This window comes from Condylostylus longicornis, unplaced genomic scaffold, assembly GCF_029603195.1.
Source record: "Condylostylus longicornis isolate FDR11 unplaced genomic scaffold, ASM2960319v2 ptg000046l, whole genome shotgun sequence".
NCBI classification, from domain to species: domain Eukaryota; kingdom Metazoa; phylum Arthropoda; class Insecta; order Diptera; family Dolichopodidae; genus Condylostylus; species Condylostylus longicornis.
The window spans coordinates 305,427-328,745 of NW_026578015.1; the positions used below are offsets into that span (position 1 = coordinate 305,427).

Consider the following 23,319-nt stretch of genomic DNA (forward strand, 5'->3'; position numbering starts at 1 on the left):
TTTTTCATACTTTTCGGTTTTTAAACCAAAGCTCTATTTTCTTCTTAATGCGTTGATATATATTCTATTTAATTTTATATAATTTTTAATTATCTTAATTCGCTCCATTTTAATATTATTATATTCTGCATTTTATTTTAATTTTTCTCATAAAAATTTCTATTCTACGCTTTGCTTACAATAATTACAAGCATCAAAAAAGAAAATTAATAAAAAATCTTATTTTGAAATTTTGTTTTAAATTTTACTTGTAAAAAAATAAACTATTTAATTATTTGAAATAAACTATTCAATGGTACAGATAGAATACAATATTACTCAAATTTCTTTTTAAGCATTTCATAAATGATTCTTTCTTCTTCCGGTGTAATAACATCATCATTATCATAATCAATAGAAGAATTTTTATCATTATCAGCATTATCAGTAATTTTATTAGGAAAAATCTCGGTTGAAGATTCCGTATTAGAAAATAAATATTCATCAGATTTTGCAACTCTTGTTTTTCTATCTGAACTTTCTTTGTCTTTGACATTTTCATCATCTTCGCCTTTTTCATCCTCTTCGTCTTTTTCATCATCTTCATTATCCTTTAAATCATTATTTTTTTCAGATTGAATTGCGTCATTGATTGCAGAATAAGACGATGAATAACGATTTTGGAATGGTGTTGTATTAAAGTTCGGTATTGCTAATGTTTGTGATATTGTACTGCTACTTGTTGCTATATCAGGTCGCATCATAACTGAAGAAACGGAATTTTTTTGATTTGTTTTTCCATTTGAATTTCCACTACTGCTACTAGATTTCCTAGTTGTTTGTGTTGTATGAGTTGTAATGTATGTTTTTTGTTTTGAAATAGGACGTTTTTCTGATGTTTCAACATTAGATATTGATGAAATTGTTGAAATTGAAGAGCCTGGATTTATTTTGGAAACAGTTTCATCACCATTAATTTTTTTAGTTACATAAACTTTTTCAATAGTTTTCATAACATTTTGATGGTTATGAGAATTTTGTTGTCCATTTTGTATACCACTTTGATGTACCTGTGTATAAATTCCATTGTTTTGTTGTTTTTCTTGTTGTTGTTTATGATATTCATTATGTTGCTGCTGATAATGCTTATTATAAAGATGTTCATTGTCTTGTTGTTCTTGACGATGAACCTCATTACCATGCTTGACATAATAGTATCCATTATGCTGCTTTTGATTGTATTGATCATGGTGTTCCTGTTGTTGTTGTTGTCCATTCAATTTATTATCTAGATTACTATGTTGAATATTATACTGCTTGATTTCTTGTTGATGATGTTGCTGTTGCTTATGAATATTACCACCCATACTTTTATCGTGCTGAAATCCAGAATTTTTAGAATTTGAATCATCTTTTATATAGGAATTTTCATCATTATCACGATTAATTATATAATTATGTACAAGACCCTTTTGAATGCTATTGCCGTGATATGTTGCTTCATTTCCATTGCATCCAGATAAATATGTGCTAGTAACAATTGGTTCACAACTTACAAGAACATTTTGAGAACAAGGTTTTGTTGAAACATCTCCAATATTTTCAATATGTTCAATATTTTCTATATTATAGCCATAAGGCGCATATCCATGTAAAGGTTTTTGTTTATTTATTGAAAGGTTCGGAATACTTTGAACACTCGGTTTTATATAATTATAACCATCAAGGTGATAATGTTCATGTTTGACAGGAATGTATGAATTGTAACTATTTAGCGGACGCTCTCCATTTAAATACGATAGTACATTTTTAAAATTTCCTTTTTCTTCTGGCAAAAAATCACCTGACCGATAACCACTAAAAAGTAAAGGAAAAAAATTTTATAATTAGAAGTTTTTAAAGGATTTAAATTTATTATTAAAATTTCAATACCTATTTCCACCATATTTATTGAAACCATACTTGTGATGTCCGAAACCACCTCCAATACCACTGCCAAAATTATTATAATTATTATAATTTGGTATATAACTGTTATAATATCTATCAAGATTCGGTTTTGTAGCATGCACTTGAAAATTCCCTTGTAAATTAGCAAACCAATTTCTAGCCTTTACATTTTGATTTCCAGCTTCATTAAAAAATTTACCATAATTAATAGATGGTAAATTGGTTTCTTCATCAAAATTACGCGCTGAATTATAAAGGTCATCATCATCATTCATGTTTCCGTTCATACTTGGTATGTAATTAAAATTTGAACTTGGCATATTTTGATTGAATTTGAAAACTCTACTGTTAACTAATTTGAGAGCTTGAATAGGTTTTTCTAAATTTGATGAAATATCATCTGGTGGCATTGCCGCTACGAAATCATTATCATTTTGTGCATCATTATAATTACCATTTAAATTATTTTCGTTTGGTAACCGTACAGAGTCATGAGGAGAATTTGTTTTTAAATACATTGATCTTTCGTCATTAATAATTGAATTTGAATCAGTTAATGCTTGATATCCAGCACTTAAAATTGGAAAAGATGGAGTTGCTTTATTTGAACCAAACTGTTGTTGAGATTGTGAATTCATATTTTGTGTATCTGCTAAGTTTCCATTGATTTTATTTGATTGCACTGTATTTGAATTAGAATTTATACCTTAAATAAACGAAGATCTTAATTAAAATTATATTAGAAAAAAAGGTTTACGAGTATGTACTTACTTTGCTCAGTTGGCTTGTAATGTGATGTTATATCATTTGGTTTTAAAAACTGGTCACTATTCATATGAGAAATCGTAGTCAAAGGTTTAACTGGTTTATATCCGGCAACTCCATTTCCATATCCATTTGTATAATCAGTTTTAATACCATTAATTTGATTTTGTGGGGGCGGTATAGGTGGATGATTAATATTATTAGATATCTTTGAATCCTTGTCTTCTTCAAAATAATCCATAATATTATCATTAGCATTTTTAAAATCTTTTGCAAATAATATTTTCGATGAACCATCATTAAATTGATTTAATGAATTTATACTTGATTTGGGAACATTTTTACATAAAAGCATCGGTTCATCTGATCTTTTTCTTGATCTTATTTTAATACAAACTGTTGATAACATTCTTTTATTACGTTTTCCATCATCAAAGTTATTATAAAAATTATCATTTTCATATAATTGTATTCCATTATAATTTTTAAATAAATTCTCTAATTCATTTGTTGAATATCCTTCATTATTTTGTAATCCAATATTATTGAGTGGTACAGGACAAATTGTTCGTTTATCTCTTGATTGTCTTAAAAATTCTGGATTTACATTTTGTAATATATAATTATTGCGATCTTGTACATATCTTGTATTTAAATTATTATATTGTTGAAAATCAGCTAAAGTAATTTGAATAAAAAATCCTAGAAGAAATTTCTTATAACTCATTGTTATGATCGTATTTTAAAAACTAATATAATTTAATTAAAGAACATTGGTATTTATATCATAGAAGAATAATAGAAAATTGTGTTCTATTTTTAAAAAATGAATAAAAATAAATAATAAAAATAATAATTGTGATCTAATTAAAATTTTACATAAGTAATTTCTAATTCTAGGAATGGAATTAAATTCATTAATGAAAAGTTTAGAAATTTTTATTAGCATAGTAAAATTCATTATTACATTTACATTGTGATAATAGTTTAACCTATTTATTAACATAAATTTTTTCTTAACTTATTTTAAAAGATATTTGATACCCTATTTATGTAGATTATGTGAACGAATTAAGAAAATTAGAAAATGAGAAAATTAGTTTAGTTGGTCACAAATAAAACAATTTTTAGATTACATAAACTTTACAATTTCAGGTCTTTTTACAATTTTTTGCACAGTAGCCTTATGTAATAAATTTAATGAACAACATTATATTTTATCTAATTAGCCATAGTTTTTGTATTTATTACATTTTTTGCTTAATGTTAATGCAAGCTAAAGCTCATGTTAGTTAATTTCAAAAGTTTTTCAAATATTTATATGAAAATTACAAAAATAATTCTATTTGACTTAAAAATTTTTAATAGTTATACAATATTTTATTAAATTCATTGATAATACTTAAAATACTTTGAATTTCTATTCGTTTTTGTTTAGGATTAGATTCATAAAAATGATCTAAATGACCATTCATAATATCATTAAGAATTTTTATAAACATATCTCTTAAAGTTCTAATATCATAATTAGGAAACATTTTTAAAAACATTTCAAAATTAGTTTTAATTACATTTGAATGAGGTCTTTTTCTTATATTTTCATTAAAATGTGGATGATGATTTTCAAAAAATATTTCATGTGGTGTAAAATAATTAAAATTCTCATGATCATCATCGTCATCATCATCATCATTCTCGTTATCATCATTCCTACTTTCAATATTAATGTTAATATTAATTGCAGGATCAATTTCAATATTTTCGACGTGCTCATGTTTTTTAGAAAAATCTATATCTGAATGTTGTATAAATTTCTTGTTATTCCGAAATGTAAAATGTATGGAGAATTTTTTATCTTTAAATACTGTAGAAGAGGAATTTGAAGATTCGGATTGCACTGTTGTATTATTTTTATATTGTGTTTCTTTAATTGATTGTGTAACATTAGTGGTATTGCTGGGAGAAGTAAATTTGTTCAAAGCTACATCAATGTGATTATTTTCCAATTTAGAATTTCTATTTACGATCTGGCTTTTAATTGTTACTGCCGCCTCTTCATTTTTAGAATTTTTATTTAATTGAAACTTTTCATTTAACTTGGAGCTATTTGAACTCGTTGTTTTATCCAAAGTTGATTCATGATTATTTAAGTCTGAATGCGTAGAGGTATCTTGACTTAAAGGAGGGCTTTCTGGTAATTTCTTTGCTTTGCCAACTGTATGTTCTTCGGAATTTAATTTTGCATTAGTTAATTCAGAATCAGTAACCGTTTCCTTTTTATGTTCATTTTTATGAACTGCACTCTCATTTGAGCTCTTTGTGCTATTGTGGTTTAGAAGTGGATTCTCGGAACTATTTTTGGTTTTGTTGTTTGAATTATTTGATTCTAAATCTTTAAAAGTCGGATCAATTACTTTTTGTTTGGCAGGTAATGTTTGGTTTAAATTAGATTGATTATTTTTGATTTGTGTAGCTGTTTCATTATTATAGTTTGAAATTGTATCTTTTGTTTTATTAACAGCATCATGTTCCGCATTTATTTTTTCTTCAGTACTTAATGTTTTATTTAAACTGGATTTATTGTCTTTAATCTGAGCGGGTGCCTCCGTATTACCATTTGAAATTGAGCTGCTTGGGAAACTCACAATTTTATCAACAGATTGATCTTCCTTATTTTTTTTTTTAACATTTGATTCGGAATTAATAACGGTCGAGTTATCACCTTTCATTTCATTTGACCTGGTTTTCTGTTGATTTGTTTGTGCAGGTGTTGTTGTACTATTATCGCCTGTGTTTAAATTTTCTGGTAATTTCTGAGATTTATCAGAAATCGTTTCGGTATAAGTGGTAGACTTACTATCCGATTTTTTACTGCTATCTTTTTTATTATATTCGTCATTAACAACTGACTCTGATTTTGAACCAGTATCCGGTTGTTCCATTCTATAATAAAGCTCTGAAAAAGCTTATTTAGTACAAAATTAATCCTTAAGCTCAAAAGATTTTTTTTGTCTTTAATAATTAATTTAATTTACCTGTTTCACTTTCGGATTTTGCATTTTTTTCATCCATATCTTTCAAAGCACTCACTAAGGATTTAATTGAATATACCGCTGACCGCTTCTGCTTATCTTAAATTGAAAAATCAAAATGTTAATATTTTATAATTTTTTTTTTCACTCGTTATATGTCTACTCACATCCATTTAAAGAATCATCTCTAGTATTTTGATGATTTGTATCATCTCCTGCATTTATATGAACATTGATTAAAAATTTAATTAAAAATTAAAATGAATAAATATAAAAATATCGTCTTTCGCATCACCTGGCTCAGAATCGTCATTAGTTGCTGTGTAGAGATCTTCAGAATTTCCTTTTTTAAAAAATAATAAATGTAGTATACTAATAATTTTTTTTTTTCAAATAATTACCTTCCTTAACAGTAGTAGTCTTTTCACTCACGTCCTTATAGTTGTTTGTGTCTTTGTTATTTTCATCTGACATGAAAAGCAATATTTGTTTTTTAAATTGTGCCTATAATAAGTCTGCAATAACTTTTACCTTTTATTATTTCTTTGTCGTTTTTCAAATCATCTTTTTGTACCTTGTGTTTCGATTCCTCTACACTATTGCCATTTCCACTTTTTGAAATTTCTGTACCTAAATCGAAAAAAAGAATATCAAATGAGAAATGAACATAATTTACCTTTTTCACCTTTCGAAGTTTTTCGCTCGTTTTCCCCATCATTTCCTATATATCAGAATTAAATCAGATTAAGTTTTTAAACTTTAAGTAAAAAAAAATTATGATTTTTTTTCTTTACCAACTTCTGGCTCTTCCGCCTTATTTTTTTGCTCTTCCACTTTATTTTCAGCTTTTTTCACTTTGTTTTCTGGCTCTTCTACCTTATCCTCAGCTACATTCACTTTGCTTTTTGGCTCTTCTACCTTATCTTCAGCTTCTTTCACTTTTTCCTCTGGCCCTTCTACCTTACCCACAGCTACTTTCACTTTGCCTTTCGGCTCTTCGACCTTGTCTTCTGCCTCTGCCACCTTGTCTTCAGGCTCTATCGTCTTTCCTTCTGGCTCTTTCACTTTGTCTTCTGCCTTTTCCACCTTGCTCTCATGTACATCCATTGAAGTTTTGCTAACTAAACAAAAATTTGAAAAAAAAAATTATAAATTTTGGTTAATTGGTAACTAAAACTCACTCGATTTTCCTTTGGTATCTTCTTGTTGGACACTATTAATACTACCTAAACGACTGTTATCTAGAAAATAACATTTATATTTATATTTCTATAGAGGATTTGATTCCTTTACCATTTGAACCTTTTGTGTCACCTTCATTTTTTCCACTTTCATCTATTGAAATCATGCAATAGAAGAAATTATAAATATTTAGGGTATTTTAACAATCACTAGTCATTTTTTAGTTTTCAAAAAAATAAACATACCTTCCGGATATTTTATATTACCATTTGTGTCTTCCTTATGTAGTATAACATCATCTTAATTAAATAATAAAAGAACATGCGAGTATTTACTTTTAATACATTTTTAAAAGAACTTACCCTCCCTTACTTTTGTTGGCTCTTTTACATCATTCCTATTTTCAATTTTTAAATTTTTGTCATCTAAGTGAAAAAATAGAAAGTTAGTAAAAAAAATTGATATATTCATTTAAAACACATTTTGGTTTTTAAAACAAAACTTTACCTTTTTTACTTTGTGTACCTTCTATATCATTTCCGGTTTTACCTTTTGGGCTATTGCCTTATCAAAAGAAAATATACGAAAAAATTAATAACTTGATATGGAAATTTTTACTCAAAAATTTACTTTTTGAATCTTTTCCGCTATCTTCATTCTTACTGTTCAGGTCTTCATCATCTGTGTCAAAATTATGGTTATAAAATCAAATAACAAAATATTCAAAAAATTTTTTACAAAAAAAAAACTTACAATCCATGCAATTCCATAACGGTGGTGATATTGGAGATTGTGATGTTGATGAAGATGGTGTTGTTGATGAAGATGATGTTGTTGATATAGGTGATGGTGGAGTGTCGTTTGTATTTTCAACTTCTTCTATAATTACTTTCTTACGAGTTTCACTATCTGGTCTATTACTCCAATTTTCTATATCATATGCTCTCTTGGGCCTCTTTAGAAAATTATTGAAATTATCATCTTTTGTCCATGTATGTATGAGTTGAATTAATTTAATTGATTCAGTATCTTTTAAGTCAATTGTCACCGGATCAATACTATTTTATTAAATAATATTTTGAATAAATATTAAAAATAAGAATTTCTAATTTTAATCAAAATTTCTTTTATATTACCCCTCTGCTTTGGAATAATGTAGAACTTCATTCAAATGATAAAATATTAAAATTATTTTCAATAATATCGAAAATATTCTTTTCTGTTTTGTCGAATCCATCATGATTTATTTTTTACTTTTGATTGTGCACGAATATTTACAAATGAAATTAATTTGTCTGGTGATTTATATTTTAAATAAATTTTAAAAATATTTTCAAATAGCATACTACTTATTTATTTTAAAATCAAATACTGTCACGCATTGATTTATTTAGTATCATATTTCTTTACAAGAATTATAAATTATCTACATAATGCCATTCGTTCATTAAGAAAAAATTAGACGGAAACAATTAATTGTATAACAAATAAATTGGTCGGTAAGTAGCTATTGTTTTGAATGTAGTAAACGAGATTTAAATTAAAAAATTCATTATTTTCGCCAAAATGTATGCTATTTTTTTTAATATTTGATGCATAAATAATAAAATATGTACACAGTCTATTTTTTAAATATTTTTATATTATTATTATAGCTACTATTTTAAATTAATATTTTCATTTAAAAAAAATTATATTAGAACTATTTTTCATATCTTTTTAGAAAATTCCAATGTCAATTAATTAGTCAAAAACAACTGAACACTGTATTACAATGTATCGAATTTCTTAAAGAACGTAAAAATTAAATATTTAAATTATTTTTTAAATTAATGCTTATAAATAAATAATTTTTCAGATAAAAATTTTCGAGGCTTATTTATAAATCATGGATCAAGAATTCGTGTTAAAAAAATTTTATCAAAAATTGAAAATGGTGATACAAAAATTTTACATTTTTTAAAAAATCCTCTTTCAATAAGAGAATGTGCAACAGCTTTAAATATTTTTTTAAAAGATTTAGGAAAACCTTTAATATCAAAACGAGTACAAATATTACTTTTATGTAAATATATTTATATATTTTATTTAAAAAAAAACAATTACATATTATTTTATTCCGAATTTAATTTAATTTTAATTAACAATTGTTTTTTTTTTTAATTTAAAGCAAATAATTATGGTATATCACCTCGTATAATAGCTATGGATGCCTTAAATTTACTTTACGAAGATTTAAAAGGTTTACAACGATGTTTATTTATATCTTTAATGGATATGATGAAAATTTTATCTACAATAGGTAGTTTAAAACCAACTGAAGTAAGAGTATCTCATGCACCATATTTACTTATACCTATTTTATTTTCAATGACGGTATATATTGAAAAATTTATGTTACAATTAAACTTAATACAAAAATTAGTACTACATATTTCTTTTTAGAAAGAAATCCAGGAGCATGTAACAAAATATTGGAAAAGTATTGCAGACATTGTAAATGAAATGGTATTAAATTTTGATATTTTTTTAAATGGAGCTCATTTTTATCCAAATAAATCAATTCATATTTTAATTACTACATAAATAATTAAATTGATAATAATAAACGAGATAAAAATGATAAATGAAAAAAAATTCTAAAAATGTGCATATATTTATTTTATTAATAAAAATGTTAAATTATAAAATATTTTACTGATTTAATTTTTATTTTTATCCCGCTTATACTAAATAATACAAAAAATTTATGCACGTCTTAAATCAGATCATATAAATAATACATCATCATAAAATGTATACTCGTAATACAAAATTCACAACACGTACAAAAATATGTATATTTAAAATTTCTTATAATTAATGAATAATAATTGGTTGGAACCAGTTATAAGATAAGTAAATCTACCTAATATTTTTTGTTTTTCAAGATACCAAAAAGTTCAAAGTTAAATTTCTAAAAATATATATAACTACTTATATTGTACATATTATAACAACAATAATTAGTTAAACGTTTTAATTAAAGTTGCTTAAGAAAAATTAAAAAAAAAAAATATCTTGGCATAAAAAATTAATACAACATAGATATTTGTTTGTAAATAAAAATATTTGCAATAAAATAGTTTTTAAACTATTAAAATAATACTTAATGTATCTGTTCAATTCAGATATTATAGAACAAAAAAGCATATTTTCAATTTAAAGATAAGTTTAAAATATTAAGGTGTTTTTGTAGAAATTAATTGAAATTTATTTCCGAAATTTTATATTTACATACATAGATAAGTATTCATTCCTTTCCTTATCTTTTTTTTTAAATTCTTGTAAATACGCCATCAAAATTTTATTTTACATCAAATTTTTATACAGAATTTTTAACTTAAGATAACTAATATAATGAAATACATGATAAAATCTTGATTCTATTTAAGTTTTTAAACATTTATTTAGATAGCTATACGTTCTTCTTCATTATTTAATACTTTTTTTGAATACAGTAAATTTTTCATTACAAGAAAAGCAATAAATACAAATATATAAAATAAAATCCAAGACCATCGTCAAAATTGACTTGGACGAGTTTGTATATTCTCTGAAAAACCACCACCTCCATAACTTGGTTGCGAACTAATAGATGTTCCTAGTCCCCCGATTGGCTGATAACTTGGTTGTGTACTTATTGATTGTCCTAACCCACCTGATCCACCGAAACCATAACTAGGTTGACTACTAATTGATTGCCCCATATTACCTCCGAATCCATAACTTGGATGAGAACTAATTGATTGTCCTAAACCTTGACCATAACCATAACTTGGTTGTGTTTGTATAGATTGACCTAATCCTTGACCATAATTTGGATAGCTTGGTTGTGTACTAATTGAAGCACCCAAACCATTTCCATAACAAGGAATATTTGTTACTGTTTGGCCCAACGAATTATCATAAATTGGCTAAAAAAATATTATATATGTATGTAAATTATAATTAATTTTTTATACAAAAGAATTTTGTAATTTTACCCTATCTTGGACAAAGTTTGGATTAGGTTGTGTGGATTGCCAATACTGATTACTGTGATTCATTGTTATTTCTTTTTTTTTTTGTAAATGGAAATGTTTAAATGTAGTATTTGATCCTATTTTCTTTGTTCACACTTTAAAACCTCCAGTATTCAAATGACTGTACGCAACAAATGTATAAAGTATTTCAACAATTTTATTTTAAAAAATGCGACTTATTAAATATTTTTTTATAATTATGTATGTGTAGTAGGTCTATTATCAAAGCTTTATAAATATTTTATTGACAGCTTTTTCTTTATCAATTCCTTATTCAGATAACATAGTTAAACATGTATGTAGGTACTATTTTTGAATTATTTCCAGCAAACTTAGACATGCGTCATCTTTTCTAATTTTATCAAATATTTACTATTTTTTTTTTTTTTTTTGATAAAAACGTATTTTGTGTAAAACAATAAACAATCAAAAACAATAACAGTCTAAGAAAATAAAAAGCATAGTTCTAAACAGTGTAAAATTTTATTAACGTATTTCAAAATGGAAAGTTTTTAAAATAAATCCAGAAGATCCACTTTACAAGTTTTACAGTGAATATTTAAGGTAGAAATTTACATCAGAAACTGATCGATATTACCGGCCATAACAAAATTACATTCATACCCTTCTCATTCCCTAATAAAAGAACATAAAATACAAACGTTTAACTCCAGATTAAGTTGCCATGCCATATCAAAACTTTAAACAAATTTGAAACAAATGTTATTCTCGGCCACTATCAACCGTTTTGCATATTTACATACTCTTACATACAAGTATATATAATGGGTGGATTTATCATTTACGTTAAACGGTTGAAACAAAAGATTAGATTTATAAGATCTAGTTTTCAAAAATTTGAAATTCAAATTTAAAATGTATGGGTATCTGCTTTCTGATGAACATAAATTGCACTACAAACATTATTCATACTTACAAATTCTTAGCTCACAACTATTATACAAAACTAAAAATTTTAAAGAAAATATTTTAACAATTGTCCAAATTATAAAATGTAAGATTTTATAAACAATTTGCTAAATACTTTAAATAAAAAGAAAAAATCAAATAAATTTTAATTGATTATAAACTTTTCTTGTTAAAAGATAACCAGTATGAAACGTCAAAATCATGTGATGTATGTATTTTAAAGCTAGTTGCGCACGTCGATATTTTAATACTGCGCCATCTGTTGTTTGCTACTCAAAACGGTTAAGCACATTCAATTGTACAATGTATGCGAATTAGACTTTAAAATTTATATTTTTCCATTAGTGGTAAATCTTAAAAATATATTGTTTTTCTGTAAATACTTATCTTATTATTAATAGCAATAAATAAATTATCTCTATGTAAATATTATGCACATACTTAATATAGCAGATAGCTTTGATTATAATATTATGTATATACATATTTATTATTTAATACGGCTTTTAATTATACTTGGTACTTTAATCATACTTGCAAATATCATACTTGGTACTGTAAAAAATTTACAATCAATAGGCTGATAAAGTACAAATTTTCACATTAATTACATGATTATGTTGCCTTAGTGATAAGAAAAAATTATTTCAAGTGTTATTTACGATTTTAAGTTTGCATACATTTTTAAATAATGAATTTTAAATGTTAAAATTTATTAAAATAATTTTCGCTTACTATATGAATAATATACTTAGCGAAATAATATGAATAATATACAAATAGGGTCTCGGGTTCAAACCCCGGTCAGGTCACTATAAAAATTATATTCAATATTATTGTAACTAAATATACAATACTATATAAATATTATACAATATAAATATTATACAAGTAATTTTCAAATATTCGTAATATTCGATATTAAAAAAAAAAAAACTAAGAAAAATAAACAGTAAATATTAATAACCTCAAATAATTAATATAAATAAAACTACGGCAGGCTAGTCACCTACCTAGTTAAACTCTATGACGCTATGAAACTAGCTAGCCCTATGCTCCTTCTAGGAGTGAATAAAGGGGAAAAAAAAAATATGAATAATGCAACTAATATTATGTCCTAATATATGGAAAAATTTTAGTATTGAAATTAATGGTGAGATTATTGTCTTCATTTACGAAGTAAAACACAAAATAAATTATTCCTGGAATTATCAAAAATTTTGTAACAGTTGTTAAAACAGAAATTGTCAAAAATTTGCAAATAAAACAATGTTAAGAAGATTATTGCAAAAAATGAATTGATATAACATTAATTTAAATATCAAAAAATTTGATTTGTTACTTTTTCTAATAAATACATCACCAGATAGAGTCACCTATCGGAATAAACGTGAGTATTGTGCTCAACTACACCGTTTTGATGTACTAAGGTGGGTTAATTTTATATTTGAAGTGTGTTACATGTTTAAGGTTTAATTGTTCTTAAATGGAATTTCAACAACATAATTAATCTTAATATAAAATATAAATAATTATATATAAAATTTAAAAGCAATATTGAAATTGAAAATAATAAACCAATGTGGTGAACATGTAAGTAAATTTATATAAAATAAGTGTAAATTTTATTTACTACATACATAAAGGTTGTAATCTCTAAAATACAAAAATACTTATTCTAAAAATACTCAATAATTTTATAACATTTAAACCCCAATTTAACTATTTATATCAAAATAAAAGAGAAAAATAACAAATTTCCGCTATAAAATTGTAAATCCTATTACATAACATGCGTCTTCTTATAAATCCTATTAGGATATTATACGATATAATGTAAATGCATAGCGTTTTTAAAACCGGCTTGGTTGTGAACTCATTTGAGCATCCATTCCACCACCATAACCATAACTTGGCTGTGAACTAATTTGAGCATCCATTCCACCACCATAACCATAACTTGGCTGTGAACTAATTTGAGCATCCATTCCACCACCATATCCATAACTTGGTTGTGTTATTATTGATTGTCCCATTGTATTATCATAAATTGGCTACATATTTTTAAAAGAAAATTATTCTAAAAATTTTCCTTTGTATTATAAAACATTTAATATTATATACCCGATCTTGAACAAAACCTGGATTTGTTTGTGTTGATTGCCAAACGGTGGTATTGTCGTCACAACATCCGAAACACATTTTTGCTTTTAAGTTTGTTTTAATCTACTCAAAAATCAAAATAGCGCTTATTTACACTAAAACTTTTCCAGTTAGAATTTCAAATAATACTGAAAGAACAAAAAAAAACAGTTTTATAAAATAATGGAAAAATCAAAGTAAAAAACTTTTGTGTTATTCTTATATCTAAGGGTTTATTTTCAATGAAATCGAACATGAGCTTTGTTATCTAAAAAAAAATATTGTTTTATTACTAAAATGGAAGTGGATAGATAAGATTTCCTAAGTAATGAATAAAAATTAATTTTTGTCAAATAATTAGAGCTAAGTTTCTACTATATTAGTTCTTAGAAAATTATGATAATTCTGTAAAAAGTTCTATTTTTCTTATTAATATTATGTAGGTTAAGACGATAATTTGGTTTTAAAACGTACGACATGTGAATATTAATGTGCTACTTGAAAACACCATTTAAATGTACATAAATATTCCTGTGCGAGAAACCGATAACTATAATGTTTCCACAATTTGTATTCTCTTTGTTGTATACTCTCTTACAACATTTTTCACATTACTACGAGTTACGACATTACGCCGTACATTACGTAAAAAATCCATTCTACAATTCTTTCTGGCTTGAAAATTTAATAAACAAAAACACATTCAACAAACTACTATCATAATATTACAATAATGGTTAATGACTAAAGTGTTTCTCCACAATGCACATTCAAAATTATATTGTTGACAAATATATAGATAATTGTGCGGCTAATTAGTACATATGTATATGTACATGTGTACATACTTATATGCAATATACATATGAGTTATTATTATGCACACAACGCGCATTACTGCTTTTTGTTGTCATCATTTTCCATATTTCATTCATTTGGGAGTATTTACAAAATATTCATTGTTTATTTTATCAATAAATTTTCGCCAAATTTAGAAAAATAAAATCAACATTTTTTGTTTTTTTTGTTTTTTTAATTTTCTTATCGGTTATATGTTGCGCAAACGTAAAACGTTATTTTATCGAATTCTAGTTAATATCAAAAGTTTCTCAAAAATTTTTTTTTAATTCGTCATAAAATTATATGCCAAAAAAAAAATTAATGATAATTTAAATTTAACTGAAGAAATAAATTGTTTAACTTTTAAACAAAAACAAAAGTGTGGTGAAAAACTTTTCGCCAAGTCCCAAATAATAAATCATAGTTAAATTGAAATTTTTATTTTCACAACATAACTGCTCTGGTTTCTTATAAAGTCTTTCTATTTTTAATGCTCTCTCTCTCTGGTCTTGAATTTTTGAGACACAAATTTATGAGGTTTGATTGATAAGATTATTAATTATAATATTCAAATTTGTATTTCTGTCATTTATATATGTACATATTATGTTAATCTTAATCTGTATAACTTATAGTGTTTTAATATAATGCAAGTCATAAACTCAAAATTAAATTATTTTTCTTTAAATTGTTACAATTAAGCTAAATATTGTATGAATCATATAATATAGAATTATACTTAGTTGCGTGTAACAAGCCTTTTCATAATATAACAGAAAAACTGAAATAAAATATTAGTATATAGCTTGAAACTATTCTAAAATTATTATAACTAACTCGAATATACGTCACCATTATAGCGTAGGTATACCTATTTATAACAGTATTTATAATATAACTGACCTTACCTTTTAATTTTGCAACAATAAAAATATGAATGAGTCTTATCAGAAAGAAAATCAAATGATTTTATTGTAAGGAATAATTTTATCTAAAAGAATTTAATATACATACATAGTCAAATAAAACTATTGTTATAAAAAGAATGTAGTATAGTTATACGAAGATAATAATTTTTTTTTCTTCATAATTACAATAACTTATAGTTTTATACAACGCTCAATGCCTTACAATATTACTATTTTGATAAATTCAATAAAATTTTCATAAACTATGCAAAATATAAATAAAAAAATTTGTCTTCAATTACAAATAAAAGATAAAATAAATATTAATTAAGAAATGCTTTTAATTCTAAGCACTGAAATCAAATTAAGATAAAAGTATTATAATTAAATTAGGTTAATTAGAACTTCTTGTAAGAAATAAAAATATAAAATGAGTACAAAATATTTTAAAAGTAAATTAAATGAGCAAATTGAGAGCACTTCAAAATAATAAACATGCTCACGTTTTTATTTGAGAGCCGACTTGTGATTTTACATTATTAAAATAAATATGATTTGCTCATGAGTTGTGAAAATATAAAAATGTTTTAACTTATATATGAAATATATTTTAATTGTTTTTATAACAATACACACTTAGTATTTCTTAGAAATAATTTTATGAATGAAAACCGAAACCGGGCTATACCCCTACCATAACAAACTGTGTTAATAAAAAGAAATATTTTATATATTTTTATTTATTTAAATTTTGAACTTCGAGATTTGTAGGACAAAAATTTAAAATTTGTTTTCACCTATTCTGATGAATTTTTAGGTTCGATGTTTGTAATGATTTCTGATTGAAAATAAACAATCGAACACTTCAATTTTAAAAATAAAATCGAATGATGTGTTATCTATGTTTATAGATATGTTCACTCCTTTCCTATTAAATGACCATTGATAATGATTACAAACACTACACATATTGTTTTTTTAGAAAACTTCTATTTCTAGAGTTTACTCTTTTTTACTCTTATAACTTTATCTAATATAAATTTAATAATATTTTTTTTTTTATTATTTGACTTAGCACAACTGAGCACACTACTTATTATAATACAAGCTTATTCAAAAAAAAAAAAATCAAATTGACATTGTCTATTAAATTTTCTTACCATTATTAACAATATTTAAAAATAATAATAAATTAAATTAAAATTTACTAAATTAATTCAAAATTGTTAAAAATTACTTTTAATTTTTTTTTTAGTAATCACTTGGATATGATGAAATTTCTGCTGAAAAGCCACCATCACCAAAATAACTTGGTTCAACACTTATAGATGCATCAAAACCACCACCACCAAAACTTGGTTCACTTATGATTGTTTCCTGAAAACCTCCACCAAAACTAGGTGTTGAAGTTATTGTTGTTTCAAGACCACCACCACCACAATAACTTGGTTGATTAATTATTGTTGCATCTATGCCGCCACCATAACCATAACTTGGTGTTGAAATAATTGTTGCATCCATACCACCACCAATACCATAACTTGGTGTTGAAACAATTGTTGAACCTAAACCTAAACCAACACCAATTCCCACACTTGGTTGTGATATAATTGTTGTACCTAATCCAGTATTATAAGTAGGATGAGTTGAAATAATAGTAGATGAACATCCGACACCATCATAAATTGGCTTTAAGAAAATACATACATTAAAATTAATAATTGGCAAAAGAATATTACATAAAATAATATATATGTAATTAAAATTTTTATAAAACAACCTACTCTATCTTGAACTATAACATGATTGGGTTGTGTGGTATGCACCCATGCTGAAGTTGGACCAGATGAAGCACATCCAAAACACATTTTTAATTTTTATTAAATTTTTTGTTTTCGTTTGTAGATCAGAAATAGTTCACCTTTTTATAATAATTGCCTGTGGTACGTATGCAAACACAAAAGTTAAAATCCAAATTGGAACTGACAGCACATCAATTTATTACTTATTATTATAAACATTAAAGAACAGATTTTTTTTTCAATATTTTATAGATAATAATAAACAATCATACAAATTAAATAGAATGATAATGGTGTTATCTTCAGTGAAATGATTCAGAAATCAAAAAATCAGAAAAATCGTAGATATAGTATAATGGTATACCAGTACGATAAACTTGTGATAGTATTCAATTGGTGCGTTTCTTTCAAAGGTATATAATATTCTAGACGTATATAACAGTTCAGTAGATCGTATTCTTCTTGTTAACGCAAACTCTGTAAGTAGTTGATACGAAAATTATACATACTTTTATTTTGTGTCCAAATTATTTCGGTAAATTGTTTTACTTAATTATTGCATTCCTTATGCACACATATCAGTCTTAAACTACTCCTCGGAGTGGTTGGGATTGTAAATTTAACGCTGTTTTGTTATTACATAATAGAATAAAGGTTAAACAATAGATTTAAGTATTAAATATTTAAAAACACTCCTCTCTAGAATTATTTCGTATGTTTTTGTGTATAGTTCAGAGTGTTATACTCTTGCTGGGCAGTTATAGTTTTAGATTATTAGATTCCTGTAAAAAGAAAATAGCAAATATGTAAATTTAGTTCACAAATCACTTGATTTTACTCCAGGAGTAGTATGTATAAAGCATTATGCCCTTTAAAAGTGATCGAACCATATTATTCGTATTCAATTGATTTCAAAATTATCCAAAACTTGCATAATTAATTAATTTAAATTAAAAAAAAAGCTTTTCATTTCAGTCAAAATATTGCGTTAACGCAATTAATGAAAAAAGAAAAATATTTATTTTTATTTAACATTTCCGAAAAATGTTCTTGTTTATTTGTTTTGGTTATGGTTTTATCGTAGTATCGTGTATTTGTATACACGATTCGATAATACACATAATATACTGTATACGTATAGTTTATATAGAATAGCATTCTCGTAAATGATATCAACATTAATTATAATTCATGAATATTGAATTTATAGAAATAAAATTTAAAAATTTTTTTAGTTGATCTTGTAAATTTTAGGATATTTGTATTTTTAAATCATAACATATATGGATTTCTAGATCAATGAGTTGAATTACATTTTGAATTTTGATATTATTTTAATTAACTGCATTGTATTATTAATTAACTGCATATTATGTTGGTAAAGAATAAACTCATATATATGTACCTCTGGTTTTAAAAAACTATTTGAGTCGAAAATAGCTCTAATTTTATTACCCTAAATTTATTTAACTATACCTATTTTTAAACCTAAGTTTAACCAAAACAATTAGTATTCCAACCCACAAAAATTTTCTAATAAACTAAATTTCCTTAGAAAATATACCTTAGTTTTCTTTAAATAACACTAAAACTATGTATTCTAAATTATAAAACTAATTCTAAATAAAGCCTAATCATGTCCAGATTTATCTCTTTAAAAATAGACTTAAAAATACTTAATTATTTTTCAATACAGAAGAACTCATAACTTATCATTTTTCTAAAAATCAAAAAAATTTCTAAAGAATTTTCAATTTTTATCTTTATAACAATCAAAATAGAATTTAATATTTTTTTAAATATAATTTAACCTATTTTTATATTTTCTTACCATTTAATTTGATTTTATTTTATATACAATTTAATAATAAATTTAGTGTAAGTTAAGCTTTTACAAATAATAATAGAATTTTCTATAAATTATATTCCTTGTACGATATAATAGCTATTTCACAGAAATTATTAGAAATAAATTCACTTGATCAATTATTTGAGCCCCTACGACATTAATGAATCAGCTACCTACTACCAATGAACATACCCTAATAATCTAATTACATTAAAAAGATCAATTAAATTATTATAATTTTGATTTATGAGTATATCTGCACAATTTTATCTGCATTATATATTACTAAAATTTTTACTCAAATTTTTATGAATTATTTGATTAGATTGAATTGATTCTCATGAAAAGAAGGAAAACAAAATAATTCTCAGTGTGATTTATTTTAGAACGTAATTAACGCACATTTAGTTAACACAGTTGGTTTGTCGATAAATATTTTGCAATGGTAGTGAATTCTTTAAATTTACTGGGTCATATCTATAAACATGATTCATAGATGAATGAACTAAATAACAGACACAATCGGGATCGTGCCCAATTCTTAATTCCAATTTTAATGTACCGTTTTCATGTTACCGTATATTTAACGATATTTTAATTTTATAATACATTTTAGTATTTTATAAATTTATATATGACGATTCAACGAAAACATATGAATCATAAAATTTTTAAAATTATTCTATATTGCAAATACAACGAAACAAAAATTAAATAGGAGTGTTAATGAATCAAAATGTAAATAGGATAGAGTTGAAAAGGAAATGCTTAAATTTACAAAATAGAAGAAAAAAAAAACAAAATAACAATAAAAATTTTAAAATTAACAAAGCCTGGAAAAAGTTGAAATTTTGATAAATTTTTTAATCTATAAATTCTACTTGAAAAAATTGCAATAGCTATTTCATAAATTAAAGTTGAAATTAAATGTTCAATTTGGAAATTCGAAAAAAATGCTGGTAAGAATATTTTAATATATTTGAAAAATTAAAAGATTTTATTGGAAGATTTATTGAATTTACATAATGTGATGATGGAACCAATTTTCAACAATGCTAATTATAGTGATAAAGATACCTAGCTTAGTGTGAAATTGAATTCTTAAATCTTCTAATTGCTAATTATGCTAAATTTATGCTCTGATTACTCTTTTTAGTATACCTCATATATATGTACATACAATATGCATGCCATAATATACTACACATTAATTTGATTTTCTTCATTTTCCTAACAATTCAAAACTAATATTTTATAAAAATTAATTAGTAATTAATCTCTAATATTAGTACTAAACAAATTAGTAATTAATCTCTAATAAAATTATTTTAAATAAAAATTTTAGTACCTTAGAATTGAACTGAATTAAATTTTATAATTTATTAGTAATTGAGTATAGCTTGTCATTATAATTACAATTAATTATTAAGTTTATGCAAAGAAATATTCCTCATTTTTCAATTTTTATCAGTTATATGTAGTCCATGGGATCATATTCAATAATATTCTCTAAATAATAAATCAATTAATTTCATGAAATATTACAAAAAGCTCACAATTTGAAAAAATAATAGTGTATTTTATGTGTTATACCCGTCTATATACAGTGGCTCACAAAAGAAACCGGGCAAGAATATTATACTGTTTTAAAGATAAATATATATATATAAATTTCATAATATATTCAAATTTCATTCATATATTTTTTTAATAACTTCAATGTAACATTTTTACAAAAACATAAAAATTACATAACATAATAACAACAAAAAAAAAAGCATAAATAGTTTTTTCTCGTGAAATCTGGCTCACAAAAGAAATCGGGCAACATTGAATTATAATATTTCAAATGTTGTATCAACAAAAATTAATATTTTGTGGCATTCCCTTGCTGTCTTTTTACAGCCTGTAGCCTGCTGGGCATAGACTTGACCAACTTCAAACATACTGAAGAGTCAATTTTACACCATTCTTCTTGTAAAACTTCTTTTAACTCATGGACATTGGAACACGTCCTAGATTGCATTCTTCGGCCTAGCTCCTCCCATAAATGTTCGATTACATTTATGTCTGGTGACTGGGCTGGCGTTTTTAAGACCTTGGGACAGTTGTACAATAGCCACTCTTTTGCTACTCTTGCGGTGTGCTTGGGATCGTTGTCTTGATAAAAAATAAAGTCATTTAAAATCCCTAGCTTCTCGGCACTTTGTTTGACATTTTGTTTAAGAATGTTCAAATATTGCATTTTATCCATAGTCCCATCTATAAAATGCAAATTTCCAATGCCGGAAGCCGACATGCACCCCCACACCATGACTGACCCTCCACCATGTTTTACGGTTTTTTTTGTATTTTTAACATTAAATTCGTCGCCTACTTTTCTCCATACATATCGTCTACCATCTGACCCAAAAAGATTATATTTGCTTTCATCTGTAAATGAAACCTATAAAAATGGTTAAATACGTCTCTAAAGCTTAAACAGTGCATAAATTACTTTGTTCCAGAATGAAAAATCTTTGGTTAGATATTTTTCAGCAAATTCCAATCTCTCTTTTCTATTTTTTTCAGAAATGTATGGCTTTTTTCTGGCTACCCGACCATAAAGATTTGCACGCCGTAGAACTCTTCTAATGTTTTCAGCATGGACATCCTTTTCAAGGGAATCCTTTGCAATTTGAGCCAAGTTAGGAGCAGATATGAAGGGATTTTCTCTACTTTTTCTTAATACAAATCTTTCGTCTCTGACTGATAAAATCTTTTTTCTGCCTGTTTTTGGCTTGTTGGCTATTTGTCCGTCTTCTTTATACCTTTTTATTATGTCATGAACCGTAGATTTACTTTTTCCAACGATTTCCGCAATTTCCCGTTCAGTTTTACCACTTTTAAAGTTCAAAATTACAATTTCCCTTTCGCTTTTACTTGTATACCGGCCCATTTTGAAATATCACAAAATATTACACTACAATTGCTTCGAAAATCGCAACAGAACTAGCTATTACTAAGTAGATGCACTTAAAATTGGATTACATATCAGAAGGCAAAAGTTTTTGCTAGCAGATTATTGGCGCCGTTAATACGGTTAATTTGCCCGATTTCTTTTGTGAGCCAGATTTCGCAAGAAAAATTTATTTATGCTTTTTTTTTTGTTGTTATTATGTTTTGTAATTTTTATGTTTTTGTAAAAATGTTACATTGAAGTTATTAAAAAAATATATGAATGAAATTTGAATATATTATGAAATTTATATATATATATTTATATTTAAAACAGTATAATATTCTTGCCCGGTTTCTTTTGTGAGCCACTGTATGTGAACATATCCCAAAAAAAAACAAAAAAAATAAGTAGCTAATTAAAGAAAAAATAAATTATTAGAAAATACTTCTATGAAAATATCTTAAGTGAAATACAATATAGGAAGCATTATATTAGCTATAATAGCATTGGACAATATTTTGATCTATAATTGCAATGATTGCACTTATATGTATATATGAGATCTTATATTACTTTCGTAATAAATCTATTACATAGATTTTTCGGATAGATATGAGGGTTACTTTAGATAATATACAAGTATAATCATATGTACGTTATATGCTATGTGTGAGCATCAATTAGCTTCTTATAAAATATTGTTACATATTTGAGTAATAAAAAGTGTGATAAAAAAGAAAAGAAAGTTGAATTTCAGATAATTGATTTTAATTGAAACTCAGAATTTCTTAATTATAACTTAAATCAATCATATAACAAAAAAAAAAAAAAATAATCGCTTTTAAAGCAAAATCTTCAATATAAATATAAAAAAGGGTTCATCTCTTTATTAAAATAATAAAATATCGAATCAATTTTTTGAAATTAATCTCATA

The 23,319-nt window shown here is 24.9% G+C and overlaps 5 protein-coding genes across 5 annotated transcripts; all 5 read right to left on the bottom strand.

The window, feature by feature from the left end:
• Positions 1-314: 314 nt before the first annotated feature.
• On the bottom strand, positions 315-3,103 carry LOC129610669 (putative uncharacterized protein DDB_G0282499). The gene is made up of 4 exons (XM_055523312.1): positions 2,701-3,103; positions 1,912-2,635; positions 1,443-1,836; positions 315-1,358 (listed from the first exon to the last, which is right to left on the bottom strand). Exons 1-4 carry the CDS (start codon positions 3,101-3,103, stop codon positions 315-317), a joined length of 2,565 nt encoding a protein of 854 aa, XP_055379287.1.
• Positions 3,104-4,483: 1,380 nt separating this feature from the next.
• Positions 4,484-7,054, bottom strand: LOC129610670 (uncharacterized protein DDB_G0287625-like). Its single transcript, XM_055523314.1, has 10 exons — positions 6,908-7,054; positions 6,521-6,847; positions 6,412-6,447; positions 6,258-6,356; positions 6,128-6,193; positions 6,022-6,069; positions 5,894-5,941; positions 5,730-5,825; positions 4,560-5,650; positions 4,484-4,489 (listed from the first exon to the last, which is right to left on the bottom strand). The coding sequence occupies exons 2-10, from the start codon at positions 6,831-6,833 to the stop codon at positions 4,484-4,486; spliced, it is 1,803 nt and encodes a 600-aa protein (XP_055379289.1). The 5' UTR covers positions 6,834-6,847; positions 6,908-7,054.
• LOC129610671 (protein CLEC16A homolog) lies at positions 6,897-9,252 on the bottom strand. The gene is made up of 7 exons (XM_055523315.1): positions 9,227-9,252; positions 7,662-7,966; positions 7,539-7,589; positions 7,416-7,472; positions 7,154-7,207; positions 7,020-7,061; positions 6,897-6,967 (listed from the first exon to the last, which is right to left on the bottom strand). Exons 1-7 carry the CDS (start codon positions 9,250-9,252, stop codon positions 6,897-6,899), a joined length of 606 nt encoding a protein of 201 aa, XP_055379290.1.
• Positions 9,253-10,325: 1,073 nt separating this feature from the next.
• On the bottom strand, positions 10,326-12,064 carry LOC129610683 (RNA-binding protein FUS-like). The gene is made up of 3 exons (XM_055523331.1): positions 11,910-12,064; positions 10,934-11,093; positions 10,326-10,864 (listed from the first exon to the last, which is right to left on the bottom strand). The coding sequence occupies exons 2-3, from the start codon at positions 10,994-10,996 to the stop codon at positions 10,472-10,474; spliced, it is 456 nt and encodes a 151-aa protein (XP_055379306.1). The 5' UTR covers positions 10,997-11,093; positions 11,910-12,064; the 3' UTR covers positions 10,326-10,471.
• Positions 12,065-16,136: 4,072 nt separating this feature from the next.
• LOC129610686 (uncharacterized) lies at positions 16,137-17,787 on the bottom strand. The gene is made up of 2 exons (XM_055523334.1): positions 17,577-17,787; positions 16,137-17,481 (listed from the first exon to the last, which is right to left on the bottom strand). The coding sequence occupies exons 1-2, from the start codon at positions 17,658-17,660 to the stop codon at positions 17,044-17,046; spliced, it is 522 nt and encodes a 173-aa protein (XP_055379309.1). The 5' UTR covers positions 17,661-17,787; the 3' UTR covers positions 16,137-17,043.
• Positions 17,788-23,319: the final 5,532 nt, after the last annotated feature.